General features: G+C 45.2%; 1 protein-coding gene across 1 annotated transcript; it reads right to left on the reverse strand.

Moving 5' to 3' along the window:
- Positions 1-5,646: 5,646 nt before the first annotated feature.
- Positions 5,647-18,849, reverse strand: lrfn5b (leucine rich repeat and fibronectin type III domain containing 5b). The gene is made up of 7 exons (XM_037244346.1): positions 18,121-18,849; positions 11,424-12,111; positions 11,048-11,276; positions 10,220-10,394; positions 8,946-9,285; positions 7,699-7,999; positions 5,647-7,589 (listed from the first exon to the last, which is right to left on the reverse strand). The coding sequence occupies exons 2-7, from the start codon at positions 12,083-12,085 to the stop codon at positions 6,900-6,902; spliced, it is 2,397 nt and encodes a 798-aa protein (XP_037100241.1). The 5' UTR covers positions 12,086-12,111; positions 18,121-18,849; the 3' UTR covers positions 5,647-6,899.
- Positions 18,850-18,913: the final 64 nt, after the last annotated feature.

Consider the following 18,913-nt stretch of genomic DNA (forward strand, 5'->3'; position numbering starts at 1 on the left):
TCTAATGCATTTGTGAGTATTGTTAGAAGGGAGTGATAGGCTTTGTTGACATCTTGCAACAGGATAACCTCATCCCATGACACAGAGCTGATGATAGATATAAAAGATACCATGTTTTTCTCAGTAAATTTGCGGAATTTCATTTGATCTCCAATATGATCTTTGATTTCAGGACTACTATCATTGTGGATGAGATGGAAGACAGGTAGATGGTCGGATACATCACAGATCAAAAGGCCAGATGTTATCTTGTAGTCTAGAGAATTAAATAGGATATTGTCTATGAGAGTGGCCGTTGAGCTTGTGATCCTGGAGGGTTTGTTGATAAGAGGGAAAAAGTTTCTGGAATATAATGTATTAAGGAAGTCTGCTGTATGTGACTGCTTAGATTCAAGCAAATTAATATTATAGTCACCAAGTAAGACACATAATTTGTTTTCTTTGTTTATAATTTCTAGAGTAGAGTCGAGGGCTTCATTGAAGGTGATTTTATCAGAGTCTGGTGGTCTATATATACATCCAATTATCACATTTTTGTTGTTTATAAGTGAGCAAGAGGAGAGTTCTATAAACACAGATTCTACTACAGTCATGTCAAAATTGACACTTAAATCCTTTCTGGGAGAGAAATTTAAGTTATCAATCACATACAGTGAGACTCCTCCACCTTGCTTGTTTGGTCTACAGGAATGTATAGGAGTGTAGTGAGAGAGAGGATAGCTAGATGTATTATCAACCATCCAAGTTTCAGTAAGAGCTATTACTGAAAAAGAATGTGTTAAGGTTGATAAATAGGTTTTTAGACCATCATAATTTTTAGAGATACTCCGTACATTGAAGTGGACAGTGGAGAATACATTTGTTTGGCAGTGGCCAGGAGGAGTATTGCACAGTTTGTTAAACATATCTTCAGAAAAATATTCACATGACATTTCAACAGATTTTAAGGGAGTGTAATTTGTATCTGGGTTAAGGAAGGACTCATAGATACCAGCATTAGCATTCTCTAGGTCAAATGAATTAAATAGTAAAGAGTCAAGATTCGGTGGGACAGAAATTCCTGCATTTGTGAGAATGTCACTGGATGGCATGAAAAGTGTAGGGGAACTGTCTACCTGAGATGGATGTCCTCCCTGCCAGTCTCTGTTTGCCTTGTTGTACTTCGCTGTAATCCATTATTTTCGTCCGGAGGGTCCATAGGTACCAGTTAATGGTCATTAGTTCAGCCATTGTAAATGTTTGGTTCCCCCACCACCAGGCCACATTTCTTCAGTTCCTCCAGTTCACTCACAACGAGAGTTTTGACATCTTCTGGTGTTGCTCCGTTTGTTTTAATCCATATTTTACAGTTCCTGACCCACGTTGCGAGAATCTTGTTTTCCTTCTTCAGTTTGCGTGCGTTCCAGGCTATCTCAGCATTCTTCTTAGTGAGGTGCTCATTTAGGTAAACACCCGTTCCTTGTAGCTTCCTCCCTTGCTTCAAAAGATCCACTTTATGTTTCCTATTTGCGAACCGAATGATAATTTTCGGAGGATCCAGTGGTCGTTTTCGGTTTCTTGGGAGTGTGTGACAAGCGGCAATGTTTCCTTTCTGGAGTTCCATGTGCTTACTCTCGAAAAACTGTACTACCTGATCTTCGAGCGTTGACAGCTCGTCCGATGGAGAGTCATCTGTCGAGGGATCCGAAGGACCCGCCGCCCTGGCGTAGGAGCGGTGAGATGTTTTTAGACCCGTGATTATGAGGTCTTCTTGTCGGGAGTACTGCTCCAGTGCATCTACTCTCCGTTCAAGCGACAGGATTTTCTCGTCTTTCTCCTTCGATAAGTTCTTAAGCTCCGTTAGCTCAGACGTTAGCTGGAGCAGGGTGGCTTGCTGCTCTAAAAGTGTGGTAATGTCTTGCCGTATCAGGTCAATGGATGATTTAAGTTCATCGTAACCCTCATTTTTTTTGGAGGGCGGCATAGCGTAAAGTTCGAAAAAGTTAGGCTCTATAAAGTTCAGTTATCAAAACAATTCGGTCACCCGAAGTAGTGCAAAAGTTTCCCTCGTTTGCAGCACGCAAAGTAAGTGTTGGAGCTAGCGTTTCACAAACTTTACAACTGATCAATTTTTTTGTAGAACCTGAACCAAATCATTTCTTCTGATTTTACTTTGAATTGACTTTTTAAATACATTGTAAGTGGATTTGAACAAAAAACTTTCAGCACAAAATGTATAGAAAATTATAAGTATTCTAGTGTCTGTGCCATTTGAGGCTACGTGAGAATGCCTGCGTGTGAGCTGTGGCCGACAGCAGCTCCCAAGAAGAGTGTGCTAATTGTGTTTGCTGTATTACTTTATTCTTGTCATAACTTTCACCGCAAATACAGAATTCGTGCCACATTTGAATGGAATCCTTGTTCGTCTTCCGATTCACTCCCATCCCATACGAGGTGACAAATGATCAAACCGTAGCTGCGAGGGCTGCTTCCGACGTGTTGGCATGTTAGCCTAGCGCGTCCCAATTAGCGTGACAGCCGCGTTAAGCGCGACGCTTGACAAGCACACTTAGATGAGATCATCGCCGGCAATAAATAAGATTAGCCTGCAAAAAAAAGCAGACTTGATTGGTAATCCCCTGTGATCCAGATGACGTAATTCCCCCGTGGCCATGTCGATTGCTGTTTCATCGCTATTCCGTGACTCTGCGCGTGGAAATGAGCAGTGACCCCTTTCTCAGCCCCTTTGGCAGCTTCCTGTTGTCTATTACAAGACTTTTATGAGTCCAGGGAGCAAAGAGTTGCCCCTCATAACTACCATGTATGGGAATTATAGGAATGTTTCCTGTTTTTAAGACCCACCAAAAAGTCCGTAACACATTGGCCACCCACCACCCAGGCAAGAAGCGTTAACAAGATTAGCTTTCACGTTTACAAAGGTCAAACTGAATTGCATCGCTAAAGAGGCTTTAAACGCCCCCCCCCCCCCCCCCCCCCCCCTTGTTCTCTTTGTGATCTCCCATCACCGGACAATCAACAAGAGATCCATCATGGCCGACCATTGGCGTTGAGCAAATGACCCAGATAAGCGATAGCCGCTATCAGGCAAATGCTCGCTAATGGCGGCCGACTGTAAAATGCGGCCTGGCTGGCCTCCGTGTCATCCATCACCTTTGCAGCACATGTAACTGAGAGGCAAGAGTGTGTGCAGACTGGATAACAGTGTAACAATTAAAGCCAACTCAAGTCCTAACCCTGGCACGATGGCGGTAACACCACCATCAGGACCCTCGGTTCTGCGTTATGTAGTGAAAATGAAGCACTCCCAGTCGTTGCTGAGTAAACAAGGCGGGTCGTCTTTTGAATTGACCATTTCAATTCCCCCTCCCATCCTTCTCGCAGCCCAGACGGCTGTTTTCCCAGAAACAGGAGTCACATTCACTATTGATGAGCTAGGATGTTCATCCTGGACCCATTTACTCTTCTTAATAATGCATACCCCTTCATAATTGCCCGTGCATTTTTTTTTTGTTTGTGCCGCCACCTCCAAGCTGGCAGGGGGGGTGGGGTTGTTTTGGTGGCCCCCGGGCTCGCTTCGTCGCATTCTCTCCCCGGAGCGGCGAAACAATGTTCTCGTGCTGGACCCTTAATGAGAGCGCCTGCTGCAGGAAGATAATGAAACGGCGGCCAGCCAACGGTGCTAAAAGGCGTGTTTGATGAAGTATTCCTATTACGTGGAGGATTCAAACAGCCTCTTCGGTTTGTTCTAATAGGCCCGACGATGTATTTAAAAACAAAGACGCCGGCCCCGATTGGAGCCATCTGCGATCATGGCGGTGGCCTGCGTGGCCCGCGTAAAGAGACTAACACAATTAACTTAAAAGTGGCACAAAAAAAATGACAAGCCTATAAAGGAAGAAATTGAATTTAGTTGGGAGAGCACTGGAGGTGGGAAAAGACTGATTTCAATTTAAAAGAAGGTTTTATCCTAATCCTAATGCCGCATTTTTCCCAGGTTCCAAGTTTGATTGACAGTTGACAGATGAGCGGGACATGCCCTCAACATTTGAGTAAGGTGAGAATAACTTTTTTTATTAAAGGACCTGAACCTTACCATTCGAACATGGAGTGAATTCAGCCTGTTAAACAACATCAGTGCTTTTCCACCTCAGACTGTTGTCATGGCAATGGTCACATTACAGTGCGGTCGAGATGGCCGGCTAACGCTTACTGCTTAGCCAGCTCTGTTGGGTCCTATTCTATTTTTTTTTCCCCCCAACACAGATGAACTTAGCTATGGTCCTAGGAATTACATTTCAGTGGGTCACCATGACAACAAGCGGTGGATGCACCATTTAAAAACACAAAATATATTTGTAAAATAAATAATTTGATGTTAACATTTTTAGAGGAAAATATTCTTAATTTATTGATTAATAATATAAATTTGAAATTAGTAAAATAATTAATCAGGCATTTTAAATAATTGATTGATTTATTATGAATAGTAAAATGCAAAATAAAGTATATGTTGATTTATTAAAAAAAAAATAATACCATGAAAAATACTAGTAAACAACTTTTATCAGCCTTTCGTCCGAAATCCGTCACGTAAATAAGGTGGTCCCCTCTTCACTACCCCACTTTGGGCAGTGACAACTGAAGCTGCAAAAGGAGGATATGAAAAGATGTTCCTCCTCCTGTTTCACATTACCTCTCACTCCCCCTGTGGCCTCTTTTTCCAAGCTCCCCTCCTCCGCTTCCTTCTCCTCCTCCTCTTCGCCGTATTTGTTTCGCAAAACCTCTTTTCCTCCCTCCCTGACTCCCCCCCCCCATCTATTATTTAACGGCACCTCTGGCTTTCTACCACCAAAGAATGAACTGAGACTCCGGCCAGGCTCCTTAGCATTTTAACCAGCCCTAATGAGCTTCTAATGCTGAATAAACATGGTAGCAACCAGCTGGTGTGGATGAAAGTGATGCTTTGTCGTACATGCCCCCCCCCCCCCCCCCACGAACGACTGTATGTATTATAGCCCCCTGAGACTCCCCTCTACGACAGGCAGGGCGCATGTAAGAATCAATCAGACAGCATCCGGCGACCAAAATATACAAGAGATAAGCTCATGTTGATGCCGTGTCACGGCTGCTGTCTTGGATCAATGTTAGCTAAATACTGCACGGATATGCTAGGCTACATTTGGTCCTGCTAAAGAAGGATAAATCCTAGTTTCAGCTTTGATCCAATCAACTGTGCAATACAGTGCACCCCGTCCAGGTATAGAATATTTTTTACACAATATGGCAGAAAGTGCCAGGTGGCAGCCATTCGATCAAGAAAGTGAGAAAGACTATAGATTCCAAGAAAGAACTTGGAAAATAGGTCATCTCTCTCACTTGCTTGCTGTATCAAAAATCCTCAATAAAGGTAAGAATGATGTTACAGTTTCCATTATCTGTACTTATTTCACTCCAGTTTTGTGCGTAGATTTATAGCTATACCTTATAAAATTTATTTTTATGAGTAGTTTTATGTGTCTGGAACGAATTAATTGGATTTACATTATTTTCTATAGGAAGTATTGTTTTAGTTCATCCCTGTCCCTGTGTTGTCAGTGGAGCAAGAATCTAAAGCCATTTGCAGTTTTTCTTGTTGTTTTGTTTTTTCACAACTGATATCATCACAAAGCACTAAGCCACGTCGTTAACATAAATAGAATTTTTTGGGCACGCTCACATGATGATGTCACACTGCTTATACGTAACAGACTCAGCCCTCTTGCTAACACACCCCGCAGTCCAAACTCGATCTGTATCGCCATTGACCAAAAGCAACATTTTTTTTTTTTTTGTAGTATCGGAAATCCCAAGTGAATTGTCCCTTGTATCACTGTTTTATTTATACTGTTAAACATCAAACAGAAACAACAGCAAAATCAAGAGCTGACACCCCCCCCCCCCTCCCAGTATCCAGTTGTGCTCGTTCCTTTTACAAGTTAATTTATACATCAGCATGATAATACGTTAAAAAAAAGAAAGATTGAAGGAAGCATGGAAAATGTCTTCATTTGTCTGAAGCTCGTCGCATAACGTCACCATGCCGTCGGGTCTTTGCGTAATTACGTGATAAAAGTGATTTGATCGATTCAAATCGGAGGGCAGTATCAAGCTGAATCAACTCGTGCCACCGAGAGAAAAAAAAAAAAATGCTGCATTGTGCTGTGTCTGGGATGTAAAAGGACATTCATTATATCCACACACACACTAAAAAAAATAAAATAACACACCAAGGTCATTCAGAGGCGAGTCCTCGTCTGTCTTTATCGTACAGAGTGTCCGGGTTACTGCATTCGGAATGACAATAAGGATCGCCAATGGAAAGCCATTTGGCAATTTATTCCTTATCCTTGCGATCTATCTTCAGGTCCATTCAGCACATTAGAACATCCAGAGTCCAAACTTGAATTATCTTTGTTGAAAGACAAAGACCATACTCGTCATTAATGTCCCTTATGCTTGATATCGAGGCTATGGAATAACTTCTCAAAGAGTTTCAGAGAAGAATATTTGAGGATTTATTTGTCATCCTTGGCCCTAAGATGGATTTCAAGAATGTTGAATAAAAATGCAAATGTGTTTCCATAGTCGCCTTGAGATATACTGTATGCCTTGGAAAATCTTTGTACAGGAGCTTGTTTTATACATGTTGTGCTTCTCGTGGTCTACTCGCGAAGAAGATGTCGATTGGTTATAGCGTATAAAACAAAAGCTGGTCCGTAAACCCGCTCGTATTCCCTTTGATTTGCGAGGGGGACCTTCAAGCTTCCCCCCTTGGAGTGGCTGAGTGCCAACGCCAAGGCAAAGCGGTTCAAAGCAGGCCACAATCCAGTTCAGGAAAAAATCCGTCGATAAATGCCGAGTCATAGGGTGCTCTCCAGGAGCCACTCAGAGTGGGACAGCTTCTCGCGGGCCCGTTGAATGTTTGCGGCGTTGTGCATCTGCGGAAGTTCTCCGCTCATGGACAGGCTTCGCTTGGAGCGCAGGCTGGCCCCCGTTTTGGGGTACGCCACGTACAGCCGCTCCCTGGACGAGTCCGTGTTGAGAGAGTGTCTGCGGTTGACCCTGATGGCGCCCGCCGGCACCGTCATGTACTGACGAGGGGCCTGACGTGCCCGCGGGACCCTGGGAGCTGCAGTCCATTTGTGGGCTTGGGCGCGGGATACCACGGGTGGCACCTTTGCCTCCGAGGAGTTATTACGGTTGACGTTGTTGAGTTCAACGTCAGCTTGAGCCTCAGCTCGAAGGATGTCGGACGATTTCGACGAAGTCGCCGGGCGCTTCACCCTCGGGACACCCGGGGAAGCCGGGTGCCAACTGTGGCTGGCGGCCGAAGTGGACACGGTGCAGTCAGGCAGGGAAGGTTTGGCTGTGCCGGTGTTGGCGATGGATGCTCGCTGCTTGACCGGCTCCAGGGGCGGGAGAGCGACTCGCAGATACTCCTTGTCGTTCTTCTCCGGACGTAGGACCTGCTTGGACAGAGACTTGGGGAGTCCGCAGCCCTGAAGTTGCCCGTCGCTGCTCAGGGAACGAATATCACCCATCTCCAGAGCCTGTTCGAAAGAAGATTTCATTTGTTTCCATGTTTGTGGAAAAAATGGATTACATCCACACTAAAGACCCAGGAACAAACTACACGGTCCGCCACTGCGCCAGACTCACCTTATCTGCATCTCCCTGGTTGCACACCCGGTAGCGCACAATGAGGAAGATAATAAACGCCAGCACAGAAGCCACGATAATCCCTCCAATGATGACCACAATGGTCCCGCCTAGAAACTGGGACTGCATGAAGTGGCATCTCAGATACTGCGGATCGGTGGAAAAGTGAACACAGCCGATGACCCGGGTGGCGGTCAGCGAGGTGATCTGGTCGTCATAGATGGCCAGCACGCACAGGTCGTACTGCGTTCCCGCTGCTAGGTTGTTGACCAGGATGCTCTCGCTGGTGGGTGGGATCATTCTGGAGAGATGGCGACGATATTAGAGCAGAGTGTGGCACCTGCCCAACATCCTCCATTCTCATTTTACATTGATTTTTATTTGATTTTTTTTTACCTGGTGATTACCTCAGCTGATCCTGTTTAAAAATTAAATGGCAATCAAATTTGCCTACCCCTGGATTAGCGCCTCAACAGATTATGCAGTTGATTGTTTTGGAAGTCGGCCATTTTTGGCGTGCCTGCGTTTCATCAGTAAGCGACGTTCGATTCATTCTCGGCAGCGTCTTTCGTGATGAAAGGTTCACGGATAAGGCTTCTGTCTATCTTTTTCCTGCACTGCAGCTCCATACCAAAAAAATGCTGTTGACTGCATCATTTTTGTCCCCGTTCGTCCTATCATGTCCTGGTGATGAGCATCTTCGGAGAGAGTAACAGAGATGAAAGACGCCTGGGATGCTGTTTTTATTTTTTTTGCCAAACGCCGGCCAGGCTGACGGCGCTTTCATCTTCAGCTTAGTGCTGACATTTGTTATTTTTGATTTTGTTGATTAAGCATTATCAAGACGGTAAATGGTACACTCCGGCAAAAGGGGATTAAGAGTTGAAGAATGAGAAGTGAGATGCGGTGCATTAGTACTCCTGATGGGATTAATGGACACCGCAAATAATCACATAGACAGTCCAGTACCAGCCCAGGAGACAGAATCCCCTCGAGGGACTGAAGCGTCCTGAGTCGGTAACATAATGGGCGTGGTAGTTTTAATCATGCGGTTGAGGTCATCTTAAGTTTATTTAGCAAGTTTGGTTTGGAAGCTCATTAAAGTTTTGGGCTTCGATTCTCGCTTACGGCATGTCGAACTCCAGCAGGGATTCAAGCCTGGATCTTCTGACTGTGAAGCAAATATGCTGACCACTCAAGGACCGTACTCCCACTTGGGTTCCCAAATATCTGTCCTTACTCCTCACCTGTAAACCAGCGAGTCGTCGTAGGTCCCGTTGTATTGGATCTGGAACATGCGGATGCCCGGAATGTTTCTCTGGAAGTTAAAGTGGACCACAGCCGAGGTGGACGTAGCCTCGGCTATGACCACCTTCTTCTCCAGGCCAGTCTTGGCGTTCCCCAGGGACACCCCGCCGCCCGGACCCTCTGCTCCTGTCTTGGTGACCGTGGCAATGTCGGAAGACCCCGGGTCGGGCTCCTGCTCAGCAGCCGTATTGTTGGTAATGTGAGGCAGCTTCGCAATGACCAGGTCCACCTTCTGCTGGGCTTCTCCGGCTGGGTTGGACGCCACACAGGTGAAGGAACCTGGAAGGAGATAAATTCATTTGACGAGTGCCTTTGGTTCTTTCAAGTGCCGGGGGCCACAATTCTAATCCTGGAGTGGGCAAAGTAAAGTCTGGTCTACTCGTTTCAGTTTTGTATTATTTTACACTATGTTGAATTTTTGTAAATGATTCTGTTCAATCCAGTCACAGGTTAATATTTCAAAATGACAATGAGTTATTGCTTCGTGATTACAATAATCTATTTTTACATCCGCATTTGACCTTAAGCTCTCTTTACAAATGACCCGGCCCATCTGTCCAATTTCAAAATGTGGCCCTCGAGCACAATCACATTTCCCAACCCTGCTTTAATCCTAAGAATAGAAATGTGTTTATGTGCTTTTAAAACAACACTGTTTAGGTTCATTACGCCTACATTTAAACGTATTTACGGCGAGCTTCGTTTAGCACAAACGCAGCAAAAGGTTGAACACTGCAAAGGTAATAAAAAGCAGAGCAGCACTTGTTAAGTAGACTATTTAATGGTGCTAAATCTCAAATGCTAAGTGTAAGAATACTGAGCACCAAGTCAATATTTTTAGCTTTTTTTTTCTCAACTGAACAAACCAAAGATAGCACAACGTGTGAATTTCACAAGTAGGTAGAGGAACTGATCGTGACTTTTGCTAGCTGGATAAAACATAGCTAACCTGTGATAGCTTGTTTTCTCATCCAACTCAAAATATGCTAAAATATCAACGGGTTATTAAAAACGATTTACCGTTAAAACAACAAAGATACGATGTGTTGGTGTGTTTGCATGGAAACTATTCTTTTCTGGCACGCTAACAATCAATTAGAATCTGCGTGTGAGCATCTTGGCGTGAGATGTGGCCTTCAGCAGTTCCTTCAGAGTTTTCAGTATTTCAATATTTTAGCTTTATTATCTAACCTCGTTGACACTACAAACCAACCTGAGTCCTTGACGGTGCTGATGAGTATGTCGAGAGTGCCGTCGGTATGCACGGAGGCTCTGGAAGAGTTCGACATGAGGCGTCCGTCAGGGGCAATCCAGTGGATGATGGGATCTGGATCACCCCGAGCCTTACAACGTAGCGTCACACTCTGACCCTCCAGGGCCCGCAGCTCCTGCAACAACAACTCCGTGTTGATATATTGACCACGTTTGGGTTTTTTATAGCTCTGTTCCCTGTAAACGTAATCGACTATTGATCATAGTCGTAACGATGAATTAGCACGTTGGCCGGGCCTTCGTTACGGCGGCAAACACGCGTGAACCATAAACATCCGTCGTGATGTAAAAGAGGCCTGAGATATGGGTGTTTATTACGCCGCGCCGCTTCGATTGGATCGTTTTATTTGGATGGTTTTCTCGAACTCATTGCCGTAATGGCAGATCTATCACAACCCAGCAAATAGCTTATTACAATCCTGTCCACAAGCACACGTAAAGTACCAAGTTTTAAAATGAGATGAAGCCACACAAGTGCTTCGTGAGTGCTTCGTTCGTCTATAGTCGTGTACTCAAGTTGACCAACATAGCGCCAACAAGAAATTAAAATTTAAATTAAATAAATAAATGAAATAGCAAGGGAGGTGAAAAAAAAAAATCTAACTCTCAGTACGTAGATACCCAACTTTAGGTAAATCTTGTCTACACTATTTTACAATATCCCATTAACTGAGCGGCCCAAGGAAGTCCTGTGAGCTTTAAAAGTCTACCAAGTGTGATATTTGACATGAGGCCACAGCGAATTAATCAAGAGCTTTGGGGGTCACACCTGAGAGTGTCTGGTGATGAGAGGAGGCTCGCACAGAAACTCCTCTTCCGACACGGTCCAGAAATAGCGTCCTGAGAGGTGTTGAGGCGAAGCGCATGTCTCCAGATCGTCCTCCCGTCGCAACCTTCTTAGCCACAGTAGCTCGCAGTTGCACCGCAGAGGGTTCCCGCCGAAGCTTAATGCGAACGAAGTGGGCCCCATAATCCCCGAGGTGGCCAGGACCCCCGCTCTTTGGAAAATGATGGCAGAGGTGGGGGGACTCCAGTTAGAAGGACTTAAAACTTGCTTGGCTAAAACTTGTATTCAACCCAACTTAGTCTTGATGCATGATCTGGGACGCATGAAGGTTAAAACGAGATTGATGACATCTACTCACCTTTGGAAAATGGGGTCCGGGGGTAGCTTCTGGAGCTTGTTGGAGGTCACATCCAGCCTTTTGAGCTTCTGTAGACCCGAAAAGGTGCCCTCTGGGATGTAGCTGAGCATGTTGTGATCCAGGTTGAGGGTGTGGAGGCTTGACATTCTCTGGATGGCCACCCAGGGGACGCTCTCGAGATTGTTGTAGGACAGGTCGAGCTCCTCCAGAGCCGTCAGGTCGTTGAAGGCCCCGATCTGAACGTGTGTGAGCTGGTTGTTGTTGAGGATGAGGTGGTGCAACTTGGACATGCCGCTGAAGGTGTCATTGGTGATGCGTGTCAGCCGGTTGCTGTCCAGGTGGAGCGCCCGCAGGTTCTCCAGGTCCTTAAAGGCGTGCGGCACAATATTCCCGATGGTGTTGCGAGAAAGCGTCAGGTCCACCAGCTTGGTCATGTTAGCAAAGTCCTTGCGCTTGACGCTTGTGACAAAATTATCCCCCAGGCGCATTTCCACCGTATGCCGGTCGATGTTGGGGGGCACGAATAGCAGCCCCTTTTTGTCGCAAAGCGTGGCCAAATTGGGGTTGAGCATCTGGCACACGCAACGCTTGGGACAAACTTGAACCTTGTGGGCCTTGACAGCCACACATAGGACCATCAGATAAAGCAGGATGGTCTCCATTGGACTTGTTATTCACGTGGTCACGCCTGCAAAGATAAGGTAGAAAAAAAAAAAACACAGATAGGAGGAAATGGTTTATCGAGCAGAGACTGCGCAGCGCTGTCATCGCTATTAAACATTCATTTGTCTTGCTGGGGGAATTTGCTCCCTTCAAGACAGAGATGCTTTTGAGCCTGAAGCGCTTTACAACCGGATTGTAAATAGAATCATCGGCTCAGCACTGTGTCCAAATTGTAAGCAGGGGGTCAACAAACAATGAACGTCGTGCAAATTAGATCTGGAACTAATTAGTCACATGCAGATTTCAAAAGCCCGCCTGATTGCTTTGTGTCATATTTTTGGGGAGCCGTTTAGTATGTTTTTAAAAACAAACTGGCGTAGGTTGTTTGTTCCCTAAAATTTTATTAATTTTAATTTAGTCTGGTTGCTTCATATTGTAGTGATTTGCTTGTCTCCATGCCAGCGGACTTCCAAAATATTTGTCAGACGGCGACAATTGCTTTTAACACAACATGACCGGTCAAGTGAGTATCGAGTGAAACTTTTTCCCACTTTCCATGATTTCACATAACCACATACGATCGATTCTGTGCCAGTACTTTTCACTTTTGTCAAGATTGACGTGCAGTTTGAAAGGGGCTTATGTCTGGGAGCCGACCCGGGAACGCCAATCCCGCATTTCTGGTTTGCTAATGCGCCGCTTTTATGTTTGCGTACACTGGGATGAAAGTCTCAAGTGTCCATCTGAGGGCCTGATCAGAATTAGATGCTTATCTCCTGGGATCATGCGGCCAAAAGGATGGGATGATGACGATGTGCCATTGATTTTTTTTTTCTCTCTCCTCTTACTTATAACACCGTCGAGATAGGGGATAACGACAGATCCATCTGATGAATCCCCGGACCTTGTCAGAGGGGATGTAGCGTAAAGTGGAGATCATATAGCAACTGTCAAGAACTGGAATTTGGTGTCATTTTTCTCTCCTATTTCCCACTAAAGTGAAGACCAATCCAATCAACTGCTAAGAATAAGAGATCCCCCATCCCATAACCGCAGTAAAGAAAATCTACAGACTAACCTTTAAATACAGACGAAAAAGGTCTGATTTATGGTTATGGCTGGGTGGTTTGCTCGTAATGCCGCCATTACTGCGTCTTGACAGCGTGGATAAAAGTCTGGACTCAGCACGGAGCCCCGCCAAATGAATACCGCCGTGATTCCAAAAGCCAACATGTGTCTAATAACTTCCGGATTCGGCGCGGGGAGGAAACATCAGACGGGACGGCAACGTTTCGGGAGGGGTCAGCAACCTCGGTTACGATCTGACAAGCGAGGAAAATAGAGGACAGAAGGAGGTCAGGTTTGAAACCCGCCATGAAGATGATGATAAGGGAGAAACGATATTGTCGCAGCGAGCCTGCTGGCTATGACATATCTTATGAGTACTGCTGATCAAGCTGCAGTGAGGAGACACCCTCACCCAGTCCCACACAGAAATTATCATGATGTGCGAATCTTAAGACGTGCTGAAAAGAGATCGCTAGAAAGAAAACTGTCCGTGTTTGCAGAAATCACAACGCGGCTCACGTTCTATTAATTAATTAGTCTTTGGATCACAGCACATAAACTAGTTAAGTCGTAGTTGATTAAGAAGTGAAAATAAATGTCTTCTACATTTGACACACTACAAAGAAGATTTTTTCGTTTGTTATCCGCCAAATTCAAATGTACGCTAAAAATGTACGCCGATTGGCAGGGCTTTTCCACACTGCGACAACGAGGCACTCTAAAGGAGACCCAACCAATGTTTGTTGTGTTTAATGTTCTTGTTAATATGAAGTCCGCTTTGACACTGATGAAGATGTGTATGTTGTTGTTAACAGAGATCTGACATTCATGCTAATGAGACTCGGAGGTGCGCTTCCATGTTGCGTGATGCTTTGAGTCTGACTGGCAAGGCCTCTGTGGATGTGCAATGAGACAGAAACGACCTGCAACTTCCAGGCTCAAATCGTGCTCAAGACAGGATATTGATTTAGCGTGTGGGGATTGAGGCAAATTCCCTCCTCCCTCTCCCTCTCTCTCTCTGCCCCTTAGATAAACGTGATGCGAATGGTTACCACTGTATTCCCTCCACGCCGCCCAAACAAGACCGTCCCCACTAATTTGCATTTAATTATCAGCATTCCGCTGGGATTTGCATAACAGGTTGCGCTCATCAGGTACACGAACAAATAAGCAGATAATCAATCAACGTGCTCATCAATCACGCGCTTCATCTTTTAAATGTCACAGCGACGCCGGAAAGTCATTATCCTGCACGTTGGATAAAGCGTGGAAAAAAAAACTGACCGTCATCTCCTGCCCAGTCAATCACATGTTGCTTTACTACCTCCCAGCTTGTCTTTGCACCCCCGGAGTACACAACAGACTGACAGCGCACGCCCACACGTGCGCTCCAGTGGGTGGATCGCTGCCTAATAGAGCCCCCCCCCTCCCCCCTCCCCTCATCTATGGAAACAGGCGACTGCAGCATAGCTGTGGTGTACAGTAGCAAAGGATATCTATGCTCTCCCAGGGGCGGCCTTCTCTAAGAACATAAAGCTCAGCATAGCGTGCCTCGCCTTACGACCCCAGGGCGCGAGTCAAATGTGTTCCGATGGTGCAACTTGTGGTCTAGAGAGCCCCAATTCCAGTCAAAAAAAATCGTGGGAAAGTCACGAAAAACAAATGGGAGTGCCAAAATAGACTCGTATAGATTTTTTTTTCAGTCTGCTTGCAAAAAATATGAATGTTTTTCCCCATTTTCCTAAAACGAATCAAGCTGCAATTGCTTCAGCCATATTATTTATGAAAGTGACCCAACATAGATGGTGCGACATCTGCCTCGCTAACACTTCTGTATGCACAGTGACGCTCCTCTTAACGCGATAACTCTTGGGTGACAGTCGCGACGCCATGGCAACACTGAAAAACGTCATATTGAGGGGAACGCGAGAGAGAGGTGAGATGCAATCAGGGCGGGGGGGGCTCATTTTCAAGACCACCTAATGACATTTATAAAACAAAGAATCGCCCAGAGGAGAGATAGCACTTGGACAATTTAGTCACGGATAACAAATGAGGTTCAGCTTTAAAGCCCCTGAACATTGTCAGGGTGCTATTACTTGCTAATGCTAAGAGACAGCCATTGATACTGATGTTACCGCTGCATCTTATTGTTAGCCGTGCTGATTAAAAAAATAAATTAAATTAACATGAAAAATTAAACCACATAACGTATTGCCCTTCCTTGTTCTTCAGTGAAGTCGATCGGCCACAAACCATTTTAATGGCGCATTACCGCCACCAAATGATATTGTCCTTCCACGGCTATGAAACAAGTCGATGGTGGCTGGAAGATGCGAGAGTTGGCACCGCTGCAATTTCGGGATTGCAATCGGAGGTCGGTAATAATGTGTTCCATTTACTAAAGTAATATTTTGGATAAACTTGAGACTGTGGCTACTGATTGCAAAGATATGCTGCAATGCATTACAATAGTCTATTTTTCTTGCGTTTCAGGTGGTGGACTGCATCTCAAATGCAATTTTGGAAGCAACTGCAGTTTCTCTGCTTTGCCTGGATGTCAAGGTATCATCTCGCCTGTGTGTGTGTGTGTGCGCTTGTGTGTGTGTGCGTCATACTAAGCAGACCCCGGTGAATCAAGAGAAGTGCTGTTCATCAGCATTTACAAGTCTCCCCTGCCATTTTGCAAGTGTTTTCCTTCGCACGGCATCCGAGCGGGAAGCAAAAGTCAGGCTAGGATGGCGAGGAGCAAACAGACACACAACCAAGCCTCGTCATATTTTCCGACATCTAGCTGTCTGGAACAGGCAGAAGACGGAGCTCAAACGCTCATCTGCATTCCGCCGCCGTTCTTGTGCGATCGCACCCCTGATGTGAGGGGAGGGGGCTTATGACCTGGGATTTTCTCTCACAGAAACCTTGAAAAGCACTCTGGAATATCAATACCAGATGTGCACTCTCGTTCGCCCGTTTAATTCCTTGCGGGCGCGCAGAGTGGAAGATATGATGTATTGAAGGAGTGAAAGAAAAGTAAGTTCAATCCCTTCCCACGTTGCGTGCAGACAAAACCCCCGTAACAGCTCCTTTGTCGCGTTTTGCAGTGAAATGAGGACGGGCTAAATTGACAGTGAACAACATATCCTATTTAAAATTCTGGTTAGGAAAAAACGAACTGCATTGGTCCCTTGAGGTAAAATCTGTTTTTAAAGAAAAAAACTAGAACTCTGTAATCTTGTACTTAACATAAAGCAAAATAACAAATAGGATGCACAAAAAAAAATCTTTTTGTGCCCTATGAATTAACGGGGCAATTCATTTTGTTGTTTCATTATCTGTCTACATGTGTTGCTGCACTATTTGTGTTCGAATAGCTTCTACAAGCACAACTATCAATGCTAACGAAGCATGTTTATCGCGTCTTTTTTTTTTTTGTTGCCATTAGCATTAAAGCTATGTGGTTGTTTTGAGACAAAAAAAAAAAAGAAATCATCCAAATCATGATACATTTACTTGTTTCTCAAGGTGCCACCATGCAAGATTGCCCAGTAAACTCTTCCAAAGCCCTTGATTGATTTTTCAATTGGATTTAGGTCTGGGCTTTGGCTTGTTGTGGCTTATCTGCGTGTGAAGCATGTCGGATGTAGTAGAGGGGAGAAAAATAAAAATAACGAGGCGCGGTGGGCCCCCACGGAAGATTCAAAGGATGCCTGCAGGCGCTCGGGAATAAAAAAAAACACGTGATGACTAACACTTTGACACGAGGCAAGGAGATGCCTTATTTAATTTGTGTAAAAATATGATAAAGCTCGTTTATCACCATGCTTTTCCGCACATAGTGATCTAACAGACACTGAGGCCCAATTAGTGGCTGCATGTATCCAAATAGCACCTGTAGCAGGGGGGAAATGGCTAATTACTGCAGGGTCCAGATGCTAACCAAAACAGCAGCATCTAGCAAGCAAAGTTCCCTGTATGCAATTAAAGGTGATTTACGGGGACCATTAATGTAGATTAGCATATACATAAATATATTTTTCATTAGATTTAAAACTTAACCTCATTGAACTCCATTGCTAACCAAAACAGAAGCACCCTTCTCTGCACAGTTCTCATGATCCTATGTTACCTGGCAACAACATTTTGCATTCCAGTAGACGCTCATGATGTGCGGCCGCGCCACAATATTGCGCTCATCCACGTCTCGAGAAGCTACGTGACCTATTTGTTCCACCTGCAGTTCTCCAAAGACAATTTATGAGTGATTCACTCCACAATGTTGCATGAATCCATGATTATGTTCCGGGGGAGCTGCATGTAAAGTTCACCGTACATTGTTTAACATGGCTTTGCGGAGATGACGCTTAACGTTGCAGTAAATTCTGTCTTATCGTCCACGTTTATTCCACCTTTGCTGCGTTTCTCCATTTTTTTTAATTTCTATTTTAGTTTTCAACTTTGCTCTTGACACACAAACAAAGGCCTCCTCCCCTTCTGCAGTTGAGTAAACACTGCCCACCTTTTATCAATATTTTTCATTCGTCTTTAGAACAACATCAAACACCTATATTTTCTATGTATATTCTCCACCCAGTTTTTGGAAGCCTCACATTGACTTTGCGCGCCATTAACATGCCCACTCACTTTGTGGACGCCATCATACCTTGCGACTGAGGTGTCATTTGCATATCATTTCGGCTTTGACAGCAGCAACAGAAAGAAGAAGCTTCATCAGTAGCGGCTATCGGCGCATCCTCGGGGCACAGGCAATAAAACATCTAGCGCAGCAGACATTTTATGTGAATTACAGCCTGGTGCTCACGACCAATCGATGTGGAAACTAAAATACATCTTTTTTTCTGACCTTGCAGGAGTGCTGCATAAAAGTACACACCTCAAGTCAATTAAACACCACCCGCCTCCCCATCACAGGAGTTGATTGACGGCTACAGGGGAGATTTCTTTTTACCTTGCAGAGAACACATCCAGCCCTACAGTCAAAGGGAGAAGACCAGCATCTCCGCCTCAGAGGTAATAAAAGGAGCAAATTAATGCAGGTGTCCCGCACACGTTCTCACGGCTTCCGGTAACATGTGGCCGGCCTTGGCAGCCCTGTCGATGCCCTTCAAGGAGGGAAGAAGAAGCGGAGATCCGCCGCACCGGGAATGAGTGAGCATCGGTCGGAGGAAGGCAGCCTCACCTCCTCCCCAAAAAAAAAAAAAAAAAAGAGCGAGATAGAAATGGATAGAGAGGGACAGGAGGAAGGAGGCTGCTGTTTTGAACAGCTCCTGCGAATGACTGCAGCCAGATGTTCCTATAATTCCCCTCCCTCGTCCCCGCTCTCTCTCTTAATCTAGATTGCCTGCGAGGTTGCAGCCGTCATACATCCGCGCGCACACACAGCGCGCGCACGCATCTCGCTCGCCGGTTCCACTGGCGCTTGTGTTCGGAATTGCAATGGCGGCTGCACAGAGAGCGTTTGTGTGCACAGACAGATGCAACACACGCACACACATGAGCCCTGCCTGCCGGCCGCGCTCACAGGCTAGCATCATCATTTATTCATGCGCACGCAGAGAGAGACTGCATGCGCGACAGAATGCAGCATGCACCACTTTTCGCCTTCGCTCAAAGATATGGATTCGACAACGAAACTCACTCGCTAGCACCCCCTGGAAAGTTTACAAAATCCAGCCCTCCGCACTTGTTCTGCTTATAAACAAGAATTGGAGTGTTTATCGTGACGGGAAAAAAAAAAAAAA

The sequence above is a fragment of the Syngnathus acus genome, chromosome 24 (genome assembly GCF_901709675.1).
Source record: "Syngnathus acus chromosome 24, fSynAcu1.2, whole genome shotgun sequence".
Lineage (NCBI taxonomy): Eukaryota > Metazoa > Chordata > Actinopteri > Syngnathiformes > Syngnathidae > Syngnathus > Syngnathus acus.

Excerpts from the sequence above, each read along its gene's own strand:
- lrfn5b (XM_037244346.1), bottom strand. The coding sequence starts at position 12,085 with ATGGAGACCATCCTGCTTTATCTGATGGTCCTATGTGTGGCTGTCAAG. Across the intron at positions 10,395-11,047 it reads TCATCACCAGACACTCTCAG|GAGCTGCGGGCCCTGGAGGG; the intron begins GTGTGACCCCCA and ends TTGTTGTTGCAG. Across the intron at positions 9,286-10,219 it reads CAGCACCGTCAAGGACTCAG|GTTCCTTCACCTGTGTGGCG; the intron begins GTTGGTTTGTAG and ends ATCTCCTTCCAG.